This window comes from Liolophura sinensis, chromosome 7 (genome assembly GCF_032854445.1).
Source record: "Liolophura sinensis isolate JHLJ2023 chromosome 7, CUHK_Ljap_v2, whole genome shotgun sequence".
Lineage (NCBI taxonomy): Eukaryota > Metazoa > Mollusca > Polyplacophora > Chitonida > Chitonidae > Liolophura > Liolophura sinensis.
This window is the reverse complement of record NC_088301.1, coordinates 6,448,483-6,464,806: the sequence shown is the minus strand read 5'-3', so window position 1 is coordinate 6,464,806 and position 16,324 is coordinate 6,448,483. Positions and strand designations below refer to the sequence as shown.

Below are 16,324 nucleotides of genomic sequence, written 5' to 3'. Positions count from 1 at the left end.
TGAAGATCTCTATGCAGGTTGGGATAGAGCATACATGTACAACAAAAATGCAACGGATCAATATTTTTCTCTCAGACATGGCAGCTGACTGTAAACTAACAGTATCACAGTATGCTGCGTCTAAGACACATGTTCTTTTTGTCAAAACCGTTAAAATGGACTCATCGAACTCCTACAAAAAATCCTAAGCAAAAAAAATAAGCAGAAGAAGAAGGTCAATGTGCACTGGAAAGTTGCTTTCAAATTTAAAGGTGAACAAAAATTATTACTTGTACGGAGTAGAGCTACATTGAGCAACAACGAGGGTTAGTTACCACACACGCAGATACAATAGCTCATACATATACTACGTCTCCTATGCTAACATACCGTCATCACACGCATAGCATCCTGAATCATGATATCAGTAACTGACCAACACTGTAAAGCAATAAAGCAAAGCAAGAGTTACCTCCCTGAAGTCATCAAACAATACACATACAGACTGGCCCAAACAGAACCTGGGACATTAACTATGCTAAACACCATGATCTTGAATCAAGCTGTTAGTACTTTGCTCAGATCTGGCCATCAGTGGTCTTTGTGGCATATCAATATGCACACATGGCTGGTTCTTCTAAGAATATTCTCCTGTCAAAGCTTCATCAATCATGTCAATGAAAACTCCTCACTTGCCCACCTAACTAACTTCCTCTACTGACCTCAATGGCCCACCCAACTAACCTTCTTACTGGTCTCATGAGCTGACCTCACTGGTCCACTCAACTGACCTCCTCACTGGCCCACTCAACTGACCTCCTCACTGACTCACTCAATCAACTCCCTCACTGGCCCAGCCAATCAACCTCCTCACTTGCCCACCCAACTGACCTCCTCATTGGACCAAACAACTAACTTCACTGGTCCACCCAACTGACCTGTCTTGCCCACATACTAACTTCCTCACGGGCCCACCCAACTGACCTCCTCACTGGCCCACCCAACTGACCTCCTCACTGGCCCACCCAATTGACCTCCTCACTGGCCCGCCCAATTGACCTCCTCACTGGCTCACACAACTAACCTCCTCACTGGTTCACCCAACTGACCTCCTTGCTGGCCCATCTAACTTACCTCCTCACTGGCCCACCCAAATGAACTCCTCACTGGCCCACACAACTAACCTCCTCACTGGTTCACCCAACTGCCCCCCTCGCTGGCCCATCTAACTTACCTCCTCACTGGCCCACCCAACTGACCTCACTGACCCTCCTATTCACCTCCTTACTGGCTCACCCAAGTGACCTCCTCAATGACCCACTCTATTGACCTTACTGGCCCACCCAACTAATCTCCTCACTAGTTCATCTAACGGGCCTCCTCACTGCCCCACCAACCCTGCTGATCTCTTCACTGGCCCACCAAACTAACCTCCTCACTGCCCAACCCAACTAACCTGCTCGCTTTTCCACTCAACAGACCTCCTCACTGGCTCACCCAACTATCCTTCTCATTATTCCACCCAACTAGCCTCCTCAACCTCCACCCAACTAACCACCTAATTGCCCGCCATGGTATTAACCCCCTTACTGGCCCATCCAATTAACATCATCATAGGTGTGGGAAAGATTCAAAACTAATTTAATTTGTACTAACCCTTTCACCTCAGAAAATAAAATGAAAAGCATGAAAAAAAAAAAATGGTATGATCATGGTCATTTTTAAATGGATAATGCATGAAGTCCACACATGGGTAAATGGGTGGATTTAGGCTTCTATGACGATGATGAAATGAAACAAAGCCTTCTGTAGATAATGCTGAAAGACACATACATGCAATTTTGTAATCCTGCATCTAAAAAAATGCACCAAAATTATTTCTGTCACCTTAAAACAGTAATGATTTTAACGCAGGAGACATTCACCAAAGCACTGAGGATATAATCTGAGGTTAAGTTGGTGGGGAGGAGGTGTGTGGGGCAAATACAGACAAAGTGAAAGTGAAAGCAAAATTACAAGCGGCAAGCATTTTCATGATGCATAAATATTATGACAGCCTAGAAAACATCTGGGTTTAATAGATCACATATTCACTAAGGCATGAGAAATAGAAATATAAGATAGCATCCAAGAGCCCAAATATGTAGTTATATTCAGCAAGCAGCGTCCATGCAGGTGTAACATCGTAGCTTAGAAGCAGGTAGATATGACAGATCATGTATTTACCACTGCATTTTGGATTAAATTACCCACGTCTCGTGATTTTGTAATTTTTTGCCTGGGTAACTGTAAGGATAAAGTAATCATGATATGATTCACGTAATGTTGACATGAATGATTTAGTATGGAATGAAAGGGGATACGCAAACATAATTTATATAATGTAACACCAATTTCAAAAAGTAGTTCAAACACTGATGTAAAACGCATTCATGTATTCCCCAAATCACACGAAACGGTTGACTAAGATCTAGTATGAAGTATTTTTTGAAACTGATGATGTAATTTTTTGTTTTCAGTTCATATTTTGGTCAACCTTTACTTTATCACAGAATACAAATGGTGCTCATTGCAAAGGGAAAGATACTACAGGCTTGATATCAAATTGAGACACAGAATGTAGAATGTGATGTGATGATTCCTTCTACAGAGTATTTTTGTAAACATTTTTTACCTTTCTAATCTGGAAGACTCTGATGACAACATGAGGATACTTGATACAGTTGATGTAGCGAACTCCAATTGGGCCAAACCTCTGCTCACTTGACCCACCAACTTTTTTGGGCCAAAAGGATGGATAAGACTGTAAAAATACATTAAGATAAAGATATGTTACATGTATGATGTGATGTGCCAAACCTCTGCCCAATTGTTGCACCCACCATTTGGGGCCAAAAGGGTGTACAAAATCATAAAAATCCATCATGACACTGGTACACATATCGACCAAAGTGATGTGTTAAGACTAGGACAACACATACCACACGCACATATCATAATGTGGCCCTACTCGTATAGCACCACAAACTTCTGGGGCCACAACCATGTATATTTATTTTTTTTCTTTGAAGTGTCACAGCTGTACATAAGCACATTTGACAAATAAATACATATATTACACAAGTCTGGTTTATTCAAAAGGGATCTAAGTGAAAACGCTTGCATTTTCCTGAATATTACCTTCAGATCTTTGTTCATAGAATTCAGACTGCGATATATATCATAACCTTCTGACAAACAACCAAAGTGCTACACCAAAGGAAGAAGTTTACATGAGTAAAAAAACCAAGCAAAGCCGAAGAACACTTAAGCAAATGTACATCTGTGAATCAATAAAATATCCCACATGGAGTTTAAAAAGAACACTTCACTGCATACATGTAACAAAGTAAGCAAAATTATGCACAGAGAAAACTGAATGTGGCACAATGTTATAAGCTTTAGACAAACGGGAACAAGTTATTTCTGATTCTTGAGATCATGGCTGTTTCCGCTGATGTCACGCAAATCTCACGATGCCTTTTTAATAGCCTCATATACATCATGTACAAACAACGTGACATTGTGTTTCCTATTTTTCTACGATGGTGCATCCCCTGGACTCTGATTCATAGATTACCAAGAACATCAGAAAAAAATGGGCTTTAGGTCTGTTTCCATTCTTTTTTCGAAATAATTAAGGTTATATTTTTGTCTTTCTTTTTTTTTTTTAGACGTACACTTTTTAAATAACCTGCATAACTTACCCGACAATGTTTGACATCATTTAGCACCACAAGAGTGTCAATACGCTGATCATACAACAGTCGCCACACGTCCTTTACTGTGTTTTTGTATGGCCACTGGGTAACGATAAAACTGTTCACTGTCTGATAACCCTGAGAAAAAAAACAATCAATCAACATACGTTTGTCAGGCTAAGATACATGGTTTACAAATATATTTTTATGTTAAAAATTCACAGACTGTTACCCGGTATACCACTGAAATCACTCCTGTTTCAATAGCCCAAACAGTGTCTGTTTCAAGTGCAAATTTCAAAATATAAACAAATTTTGCTGCTATATATTTTTGTCAACTATTCTGATAGAGCCTAACTAGCAGACTATATGATCCAGTTTCAAATTTCTCTTGTGGCAAATACTTTTGTAGTGCTCTTAATTCTGCATTTTGCCTGTGTGATATTTTCTTTAATATGCTTGAGAGCTTGGATCCGGAGACTGAATGGTTGACTTTTCTACACTTACATCAACATAGACAGCGTTGATATAATCCGTGTCCTCTACACTCTCTCCTGTCTGAAGACAAGGTCGTGATCTCTCAGCTGTCAGGGCAAAAATGACACAGATCAATCAGCACATCATATTTACCTTTCATGATCTCTTTGACATTCAATATTTATTTATTTATTTAATTGTTGTATTACAGTTATACGACGGCTGTCAGTATAAAGAGTGGAAGAAATCGGAGTGCCCAGGGTGAACCAGGGACCTTTGCCATGTTAATATTGACAAACTTTCCCACATGTGGTGCACAGATATATGTACACCTTATTGGTGGAAGAGAAGTGGTTTTCAAACAACCTCAAACTTTGCAACGCCCACACGCGCATAAATGATGACTTATTGTCACTAAGACAAGAATTGCAAATTGCCTGTCCAAGGCTGGTTTGGCACTTCTATATCATACTTCAGACTACTGTAGACATACTAACAGGATAGTCATCAAATTTGGAGAGGAAAAAACTAAGAAGAGCTGTAAGAAATTACCAATATGCCCCAAAATAATTCAGAGAAATGTCAACACAAATCTGTTAATTGTGGTCAATTAAAGCTGTCTGCACTGTAAGGCACGTCCAAGTAAAAAAAAAATCATACCTGTTTTAAATGATACATGCATTAAGGTAATCTGATTCAACATTTATAACTGTCATAAGTGTATCAGAACCTTTTCTGATAGCTGGGACCTGTTTTACAAAAGTCTAAAAGGCTACAATTAGACAGCTAACTCTGTTAGCCTATTAGCAATTTTATCTAGTCTGTTTCACAAAGAAAATCTTTGGCTATCGACTAAAGCTTTTTTGTCTTAGAATCTGAAAGATAGCCCAAAATTTTCAGTCACGTCCAAAAGAGGAAAAAGATCTGCCTATAAGAAGTCCATGTGGTAGGCCTGGATTCCCACTGATATAGACATGTGGCCCTGCCACTGTGAGTTAGTTTTATCTTATTGATTACTACCTTGTAGTATCTGGTAGTCTTGTAGTGTAGCACTAAAGTTTTACTTAATCATCAAAGACCTCACCTTCATAGATGTCTTCCACTGTTACTCTCATATATATCCTAATTTCTCAACCCTTTTGTACATATGAAAGAGCAATTTATGCATATCTATAATCTGATTTAGGAGACAAAAACCCCACATTTGTTGGATTGACCATTTTCAGGGCTTCACAAAAAGTATAATTTTGTCAATCTACACTGAATAATGATTTAGAATATATTTGAATACACACCTTGCAAACGCATAAACAGGTTACAGAATTACAGTATAACCCCATACTCTCTTAACATCCACTATAGAACAAAAAATGGCTTTGATATTCAGAGTTATACTGAACCTGCTCCAATGAGTGCATGTATGTCTTCCTGCTACAGTATGTTACTGAAGAGAGCTGCGCATATACTCACGTGGCTGAAGCATGATGTCTCTACTTTTGTTTCTGTTCTGTACCTGATGGCCAGCCGCACACTCTCCTAACTCTATCCTCTTGATGATCTTCTCCAGATTCTGACAATATACATGTAACCAGACAAAGTTGCACATTTTGCTTGATTCTGAGTGTTCCAGCACCAAAAGTAAAATTCTACGATACTTTAAACTAGCCTCTAAAAATTTTCTTTTAGACAAAATCCATCTGCCCATCAATCCATTCTCAAGACTGTTTCATTAATTTGGTGGTAACCAAACAAACCAACAAATCTATATAAATTTAAATCACACCATGGCTGGGTGTGTGCTCACCTTGTACTCTTGTTCTATGCCAGTCATGTTTACCCGGGGGTCCTTGATAGAGAGGCGCTGTACCACAGCAGGCAAGTGAGAACATGGGATGACTGTGTGGCCAGAGTTGATGAAAGACCCCACCGTCTCATAGATTGTCCTGTATTGGGCCTGCAATGATCACTGCCACCACTTAATACTTCATCAGTACAGCAATGCTTATGGTCTCATTTCACAATGTGCATGTCATGTTACGTGCCCATAGCTTCCAAGGGGACCAGTTCTGTAGTTATTGTGTTGCCATGGTTACAAGTTACGTGGACACAGTGCAAAGTGCACCCTAATTCCACAAATTAAAGTAGAATAGTTTTGTGGGACTGATTCCGGATATATTTTTTAATTTGATTGGTATGCTCAAAATCTTTTGACTTGTATGACAGCTGTAAGTTTTATGGGTGAAGCAACCCGGTTTGTAGAGAGTACATCAACGACGTATGTCTACATGACATTCATGTTCCCTCAAAGCTGCGGTCATAGCCAGAGCTGAATTTGAACAAGTGACCTCGTTGGTAAAGGGTGTGATAGATGCGACGAGCCAGTGATCTATCAATTTAAGCCAGTTAGGTTACCCAGACTGATATTGGTGGAATTGTGGAAGGTGAAGATGTAGATGATCTGTCATCACCATAGTTTGAAGAATGTATAGTTTAATAGTGTCTGTTTTGACTTTCAAAGTGTGGAAAGACAATCTGACATGACTCTGAGGCACAACTTCAATTATAAACACAGCACATAACGTAGAGTGAAGAGTACACAGCTCATGGTAATCTCAACATCATGAAATTAAAAATTGACTGTAGGCCTATCTGTCCCTGTTCTAAAATGAGGATTTCAGAAAGGTGTAAAACTGCATTGGGTGCACAACTCACCAGAGTGCGAACCATGTTTTTTCTGAACTTTCTGAGGTGAAGAACTGTGCTGTAGATGTCCACAGAGTTGTCCATTTCTAACTGTTTGAGGCAGTAGTCCACAGCAATGAACACCGCTGTTCTACCTCCACCGTACCTTAAAAACACACCACTAGATGTAGCATTGACAGGACGACATCCACAGAGCAGCTATTCTCAAACACTTTCATAAAACACCCAACAGTAAATTACCTAAAATTTTGTCCCTTCAAGTCCATTTCTAGACAAATGTCATAAAATATTACTTTTTTCTAGAAACTTGCAATATTCACTCAGATATCACTCTACCTTTCAAACAAACCTCAGCACACCATCCTATTTATTTATCTGACCCTGAACTCAAGAATATTTTGCTTATACGACGGCGGCCAGCATTATGGTGGGAGGAAGCCGGGCAGAGCCAATGGGGATAGCCACAACCATTTGCAGGTTGCTGACAGACCTTTCCAAGTACGTCTGCAGAGGAAGTCAGCATGAGCTGGACTTGAACTCGCAATGACCGCATTAGTGAATGGCTCCTGATTCATTGCGCTGCACTATGCCACTGAAATAGCCTCTAGGCCCATTAGGCCCTGAACACAATTTTAAGATCAACAAAACTGTTTATTGATTACCGCATGTTTATCAGAGCATTCAAATGAACATCACTAGAGTATGAACTGAACATTACTAGAGTGTGAACTGAACATCACTGGAGTATGAATTGAACATCACAAGAGTACTAACTGAACATCACTCGAGTATGAACTGAACATCTCAAGGGATGAAGACTGTGATCAATATTTATTGATATGATCAGCTTTACTCAAGATTTTTTCATGTATTTCACAGCATTCTACTTTAAAGGTGGAGGACACTGGAGTGTCCAAACAATAAAACAAAAAAGTCGCTCCCTTTTAATTTGAAGTTAAAGCATTACACATAAATGCCATTTAATTGTTCCACTAGTGCTAAAGTTAGGCAACATCTATCAGCCTGTAACACAATCTGGGCTGGGTGATGGTCGTATAATTACTACCTGAACTAATCTTCACACAATGTACATAAGCAACCACCAAATATACAGAGCACTTGAACCACTAACTACTATTGTAAGAAGTTTTGAGGAAAGATTGTTAGAATGATTGGGCTTGATCACCACAGCCATCTTGAGAAGATTTTGTAGCAAGAAGAATACTCTGTAGACGTATGGAAACCCTAACTCCTCAACAATACAGCGCATACAATAAGCAAACTATTTTTGCTTTGGTAGTCACCAGGAGCATTTCCATGCAGGTGCATTCAGGTGAGTTTACCTGCCGTGAACGAGCATGGGGCCTGTTGTGGAGTCGGTGAAGAGGCGAATTCTGCGTCTGTATTCCACAATGAGGCCGGCATCAGGCTCGTCCTGGTCCCCCCAGCCAGAAAGCTCAAACTGACGGACAGTCCGTGGTGGATGACCCTTCTGTTGACACATATAACACATGGCACGGTCAAAAGGTTACAAGCACATAGTGATGGCAATGCAACCATATTAATGCTGGTCTATCTGACGCAGAAACACTCTACCTAACAGTCATCTTGCTAAGTGGTCATCCCTTCTGGTATAAATAAATCCTACAAAATTCCTATCTCATCCCAACAAATCCACCATTATATTTTCACACAGTGTATTACAAACAAGTCTACACACTGTCTTACAAACAGGTTCACATACCGTCTTTCAAACAGGTTCACATACTGTCTTACAAACAGGTTCACATACTGTCTTACAAACAGGTTCACATACTGTCTTACAAACAGGTTCACATACTGTCTTACAAACAAGTCCACATGATATCCCATCTTACAAATAAGTTAACAGAAAGAAAGTCCACATACCATCTTCCAAACACATTCACATACTACACTCCAAATAAGTTCTCATACTATCTTGCATAAAAGCCCACATCTCATCTTATAAAGAAGTCCACATCTCATAAACAAATCCACATATCATCTTACAAACAAGCCCGCATCTCATCTTACAAACAAGCCCAGATCCCATCTCACAAACAACCCCACATCCCATCTAACAAAACAAGCCCACATCCTATCTTACAAACAAGTCCACATCTCATAAACAAATCCACATATCATCTTACAAACAAGCCCACATCTCATCTTACAAACAAGTCCATTTCTTATCTTACAAACAAGCCCGCATCTCATCTCACAAACAAGACCACATCCCATCTTACAAACAAGCCCACATCCCATCTTACAAACAACTCCAAACCTCATCTAACAAGAAAGTCCCCCTCCCGGCTGTAATCTCACCTTCTGAACAGACAGCGTTCTGACAGTCATATGCATGAAGCACTCTGTATCCTCTAGCTGGATCTCTACGTCTCCATACACCACATTCTTCAGCTTTCCAAACATGTCCTCCCAGTATTTGGCACACTGTTGCTGTAGCACAAAACCATAGCAAAATGATATGTCAGTTAATCAAACTTACTGGTGTTTTACGCCATGCTCAAGGATATCCTCTTATACAACAGCGGCCAGCATTATGGTGGGAGGAACACGGCAGCCATATATGGCCCAAACTTATTATGGAATGGAAACAATGGCAAATTATAATCATATACAAGCACCATTCAATTTAATTTTAACAGATCAGTGTCCAGATTTAACTCCTGGCCTATTATAAAGATTATAACCTGTTTACACATATATTACCGAGAGGGCTTCTGAGAAGCATAATAATGCCTTTAAATCCACCTAAACAACAGATCTACAGGCCCTAGCCAATTTCCAACCAGCCGACCCGGTACGGCTCAGCGGGTAACGTCGAAGATGGCCAGCCAGTCTAGCCTGGGAATTCATATCAAAACGATGTCATATTTGAGAGAGATTCTAGCTACACAGAAGCAAATATACTGCTGTATCAATTTGAAGCCACAGTGGGCTCGTTCTGACGTTGAATCTGATCTTTGTCCAGGCAATTCTAACCATACTGTCAATTAATACGGACTGGTAAGCTGAGTCACACTATACCTGTCGTGTGTTTATCTTAAGATTTAATATTTGTTTATTATTCTTTCTTTCTGTTTGCTTCACAATAAATATCATTCTATTCCCTCAAAGAATTCATACCCATATGCAATGACAATTACCAGTATATGTTATTGTCGCCATTCCGAACAGCCTATGCATACAGTGGCCTTTAGTCGTGTACAATGTAAATACATGTACGATGTGAGCGCCGTAAAAATAACTCTTGGGTTCTTTGACGACCTGTTTTTACAGCTGTATGCAGAACAGCAAACCATTTCTTGCAGAAATGCGATATGTTTGTTGTCAAATGTGTGGCTTTTTAACACTGTACTTAATGGCAAACTCTGACAGCTTGTAAAGGCTGGAAAAAATGTATAAAACCAGTCTCATCACTTATCTAGTGATTTTCATTGCCATGTTACTCAGATTATTGTACCCTTTTTCAACAGTTTATGGCATTCAATTTAATAATATATACAGGGGCAGCTAATTATGAATAAATGCTGAATGTGGACTCTAATCCTTTACCATTTAAAGCAGTTTACAAACTGCCAGATAACTAAATGATTCTGTCTTACCACAGCGTGTTCAAATAGTGAGCATGTCATAACGATGCAGTGGACACCTTGTTCCCAGATCATCTGCCAGAATACTATCACCGATTCCTTGTGTTTGTGGTTTGGGCCTGCAGAAAGATTAAGATTAGACACAATGTCACACACAGACACAGGTCAAAAGTTAGCTACGGTACATATTGCCGAAACTGTATACACAACAAGCTTCCAAAGCCAAAATAATAAAACAAAGCTAGTTGGCAATGCACACACACAAAAAATACTGCAATCAAGCTGGAAAGCATATAACCATTATCAAGTTCAAATGAATTACTTTCTGATTGGTCATAAGAAAAATAGTTATTCACAAAATTATTTCATTACACGCATTATGCAAGCCATCAGTTTCATGCACAAAAACACCAATTGTTTGTACCCAACTGTGATTTGCTAAAAAGCCATTCATTTATCCAATAAATAGTAAGTTAAAAAAAGGCTGTCAACATTTAAAATAATTCAATTAATTTAATTCACACACCTTGTATACAGGTACATTCTATGATTCAGAATTAGAGTACAAAATAAATTAGTGGTACGAACAATGTAATTGATTTGATTGTTGTTTCAACCACTATTCTTAGAAATTTTTCACTTGTGGCAGTCATTTTATGATGGAGGAAACCAGAGCAAGTGTCCAGAGTAAACCATCAACCACTGGCAAGATAATGACACACTTTCCTCCATGAATGCACACTATATTAGTGGAAGACAAGTGTCCTTCAATGAATGCTTCAATGATTACATAAATGGCCGCAAGAGAATCATCAACCACTTATCAGGGGATCCAATAAATTAAAAAAAGCAAAAACCTGTGTCACATATATAGGTTAACAATTGTATGTACAAGATATTTGTAGGGCCATTACCTTGGGCAGCGATGTATTCATTTGGGATGCCACCACAACCCTGTGGAATTAAAGGACAAGTAATTAGTTAAGATGACAGGTTACAGGTAATTATTCAGAAGAGAGGAAGAAAAAAGCACCTGTTTCTAGCCTATAACCATGGCAACCTACAAGACAAGGCACCATCTGGTTCTAGCACATGTATAATTCTCAAAGGATACCATTAATGAAGGAGGAAGATGGTTTAGAGACCACCAAGAGCACATGTTGCTAGATGTGGCTGCTGATTTATATTACATCTACACGTACCACACTGTTCTTGTATAATTTCATTCACTTATCACAAAACAGTCTGACTTATTCACATTATCATTTACAGATTTGATTAAAATCAATTTTGATTATTTCCCCTTGTTTTTTAAGATTTGAATTGAATTTACCAAAGTCAGCCCGACGACATAAAATTCATGTATTAGGTAGCTGATTATCATCTACAAGTCTTCTATACAGATTAGTATAGTTATTAGTTTGGGATTACAGCCACGGACGTATAATATGTACTGCACTTTAAAACAAATTCCTTTAATTATTTGATTGGTGTTTCAAACCTTACTCAAGAACATTTCATTTTATACGATGGCAGCCAGAATTATCCTGGGAGGACACCTGGCATGGCCCATAGAAACCCACGACCACCCGCTGGTAGTTGCTGACAGACCTTAATTCACGCATATGATTGGAGAGGAAGTTAACATAAGCTAGACTTGAACTGAAAACACATTGGTGCTCAGAGGCTCTTGCGTTAGTGCATGAGCTGCACTGGCATATGCTACCTACTCGGCCCTTTAATATACATGTTTATCTCTACAACTTGTAACCAGGAGTTTTAGCGAGGGTATCTTAATGTTTGTTTTTTTACACTGTCAAAAAGTATGTTAATGACATGCCATTAGGTAGAATTTTGTACTTATTGCATAAAGTATGATTTATTTGGTAAACACGTTGAATGTCTCATCTAAAGTTTGATGCTGTAATATATTTCATAAAACAACAAATAAGATATCTGTGTCAACAATTTAGAATTTTTTATGGAGAAAGTAGCTAGGGAACAGTTAAACTGTTGTCAAAGAAACAGGTTAATGACATGCCATTAGGTAAAATTTTAAACGCGTTGCATAAGGTTTAATTTTGTTGGTAAACCTGCTAGATTTCCCATTTACAGTTTGATGCTATAATATATTTTCATAAAACAACACAACTAGGATATCTGTGTCAACAATTCAAGATTTTTTTTTATAGTGAATGTAGGGCACTGTTAAAAAATTGTTATTATTCATACTTTCCATATCCATGTCTATTCTGTAATAACATATTTCATAAATTATATGAGTATTTTTCACGAAGATGCAGTGTCAATCAAATAAAACAAATATGATGTAAATTACAAGATAAACAGTTTTCTTGAGAAGACAAAGAACAAAGTGGCTTTTTTTTTCAGAGGCACAACTGATAACTTACGCATAACAACACAGTGAAATGCATCAACAATGTTAAATTAAATAAGTCAAAGCAAAATAAAGCAATTTGATAAGATCATTTTCCCCCATATTCAAATAATTTACAGACAAAAATTAAGGCAGAAAAAAATTAGGGCAGTTTACACACTGATAACTAATAATGGTCTACCAGCACTTGAAGGCAAATTCTATAGAATTTCAGTTCACCCTATTGTTTGGTCACTGACCTCGATAAAGCTGGCATTGATGTAATCTGTGACAACGCCATCTGGAAGCGACTGCAGCGAAACCCTGCTGTGATCATCTGGAAAATGAGCCAATGAGAAATTAGGTCAATCGCTAGCTGAAACTGATCTCACGTCAACACATCTACTGAGTGCATGGCCACACTGACAACACAAGTGGCTGGCTGCTTTTGTCATGGTTTGCAATATGTGTTTGTCCAGTCAAAAGGCTATTCTCAAATAATTCTTTGATGTGAGCAATTCAACCATATCAGACAATGGACAGTCAGTGAAGAATTTTTTTTTATATATACACTGGCTTATGAAAAATTGGTGAATTTAAGGAAATTATCATGGAGATAAACATGAATGGAAAAACATTAAAAAAAAAAAAAAATTAGCAAAAACACAATAAGGGTAGGTGGGGGTTACACCCAACATAAATATTTATTTTAATGTCATACTTAAACAATTCTTTCTTGCGGGTAACCCAATCCTGAATAAGAAATAAATAGGTTTTTACAGACATCTTTTGCAAATTCTAGCTTTTTCTAAAAAGAAGATACAGAAGAAATTAACAAGGCAAAAATATCACATCAATTCAAATCAACCAAGAGCCCAACAAAAATAAGGAACATTTTTTGGAAGCTCAGCCTCTGGTTACCACAACCAAACATGTTTTTAATGATAGCCTAATGTTTACCATATATTATCAGACTAAAACCTTTGGGCATTTCCTCCATTGGATAGCAAGTCCCTAAATTCAAAGCAGCTAACAATGCCCAAATACATTCCAATAAAGTCACATGCTTAAGTCTACATGTAACTCTCAATTGTTCATGCACCTGCCGCTTCATTTATTTAATTATTTGATTGGTGTTTTACGCTGTACTCAGGAATATTTCACTTATTGTAAATCTTCAACCTTTTCAACCTCCATAGCCCTTTTTTCAGTGGAATTTATGCAAACCATTGTTTAAAAAATGAGGCCAAAAATGATTAGTTTGTGTCACTATTAGAAGAAGCAAGCTTCACAAAACTCTGCAAATTATTTCTCTACACCTCATAGTTCTCTCAGAATGTTTCAAAATATTGGTCACATAGATGGTTGAAAAGGTGAAGAATTAGGGTATGTGATGGCGGACATCATTATGGTGGGAGGAAACCGAGCTCTGAAACCCTCGACCATCCTCAAGTTGCTGCAGACCTTACCACGTACTGCCGCAGAGGAATTACGCACAGCAGCTTTAAGTCCAGATGTTAATTGTTAATCTGGCAAATGGTAGGACATTTTATTTTAATGTGTTTGTACGTTAAATGTGATGACAACACAGCGTTTTGAGGAATTCTAGAACAGTGCATGACGTCGATTGAAATTAACATCAATGCATTTTTTTTAACCTAATTCTGCTAAAGCCATGTTGCTTGGGGCGTGGAACTTGCTACTACATGTATTTATGCATTTACATGGACAGAATAAGACCTTAAATGAGGTAAATCGACAAGAGGCCATATTTCACCTGTTACCTGTGACCATGATGATACACCAACTATCACACTGACATCGCTGCTCTGGGTTTTCCCTCCAGGCTGTACGTCTTAATTATAATGCATATACCAGTCTTGTACAGACTCTTACTGATCTTAGCTCTTTGGAATTGGGCATTCGTGTTCTATATAGAAATGAACATTCAGCCTAAATGACCAGCTTAATATGGTGGGGGGAAACCATCCTGTACTGACTTACTTATCTAAGACTTTCCCACATATGACAAGGGAGAAACCCAGGAGCAGTTGAACTTGAGTTTTAATTGTGACGTACATTTGTACATAAATTTATCAAAACTTATATTGCAGCACAGTAATAAATATCAAATACATTTCCCGCTAAAACCCTACATGCAGTTGCTAGGTATCAAATCTTGGAATGAACGTAAAACTAATATGAGCTAGTCAAGTCAGATCCGCTGAGTATTTGACAGACAAGCGTTACCTTGACCAGGCGATTCATTTTTTTGTTATGCCTGAGGAATACAGGTATTTCAGGTAAACATATATTAATACAGCTATTAAGCGACAAGCCTTGAGCCATTCTGAAGTAAAGTTATATTATTTCAAGGTATTAATCAAGCTACAGGCCATAAGCAGACGGGGCATGTTGTGTCAATGTATTTATTTGATTGATGTTTTAATCATGACATTGTCAAACTAAAAATAATACACTATACATGTATAATTACTCTGACACAGGGTAAAAGTACTTAAAAAGTTCAGTTATGTTTAAAAATTTTCAAGCATAAACTGATAATGGCTAAAAGCAAAATTAACTGATGATCTAGAAGTGAAAACTTAAATATACGTCAACAACCCTAACCCTCCAAGGGGCAGTTTTCGAAATCTGTGGAATATATGACATTCTCCTGCTGGGCTCAAATTGGAAAGTCATGAAACAAAATATTTCACTCTTGTTATTGTGTCTGGGTGTGAAATAAAGAAATGTAACAACAAAAGTGAAATGTAACTAGATGACTGATGTCTGTCACTTATCACTTTGTGATAATGTTACTTGACACGACTGAACATAAAACTCTGTTAGTAAGCAAATCACAAGGCAATCAATGGCTGTTTCGTAGTTACAGGGTTCATACACTTAAAGGCTGCTGAAATTTTCATGATTTTTCCATGACTTCGTCTTTCCAGTTAAATGTCACAAAATTCCACTCCAGGCCCTTAAAAGCTTTTCTCGGGCAGAAATTTATGTTATTTAATACGTGATAAATCATAAAATTTTGCCACACTGTGCAGAACATCAACCCTATGTGTACAGCTAATATTGTACAGCCTTTTGACACTGGGACTAAGACAGAACTGTGACTTAATATGACAAAAGGCAATTTTTAAGCCACAGGACAACAAAACTTGAGTGCCTGCAGTACGGAGAAAGGGTTTAAACAGACGGTTTGTTGGCCACCTTGGAGACTGGTTGTAAATTATCAAGAGGAAGTGATGAATTTATTTGTTTGTTTTATTTACGTTGCACTGAAGAATACACATATTTCACTTATACAACTGTGGCCAGCATTAAGGTGGGAAGAAAGCGGGCAGAGCCTCGGGGAAACCCACCACCATCCACAAGTTGCTGGCAGACTTCCCAGA

At 38.2% G+C, this 16,324-nt stretch overlaps 1 protein-coding gene across 2 annotated transcripts in view; it reads right to left on the bottom strand.

Annotated features, from left to right (window-relative positions):
* The window catches only part of LOC135469983 (receptor-type tyrosine-protein phosphatase epsilon-like), an 83,080-nt gene that overhangs the window by 10,532 nt on the left and 56,224 nt on the right, over positions 1 to 16,324 (bottom strand). For both annotated transcript variants that reach the window (XM_064748660.1, XM_064748659.1), the window contains 12 exons: positions 13,172 to 13,248; positions 11,449 to 11,488; positions 10,547 to 10,653; positions 9,246 to 9,377; positions 8,243 to 8,391; positions 6,909 to 7,044; positions 6,001 to 6,150; positions 5,667 to 5,766; positions 4,227 to 4,303; positions 3,726 to 3,857; positions 2,654 to 2,782; positions 2,206 to 2,265 (listed from right to left, as the gene is read on the bottom strand). In XM_064748660.1, the coding sequence (XP_064604730.1) occupies positions 2,206 to 2,265; positions 2,654 to 2,782; positions 3,726 to 3,857; positions 4,227 to 4,303; positions 5,667 to 5,766; positions 6,001 to 6,150; positions 6,909 to 7,044; positions 8,243 to 8,391; positions 9,246 to 9,377; positions 10,547 to 10,653; positions 11,449 to 11,488; positions 13,172 to 13,248 (1,289 nt within the window). The remainder of the gene's footprint in view (positions 1 to 2,205; positions 2,266 to 2,653; positions 2,783 to 3,725; positions 3,858 to 4,226; positions 4,304 to 5,666; positions 5,767 to 6,000; positions 6,151 to 6,908; positions 7,045 to 8,242; positions 8,392 to 9,245; positions 9,378 to 10,546; positions 10,654 to 11,448; positions 11,489 to 13,171; positions 13,249 to 16,324) is intronic.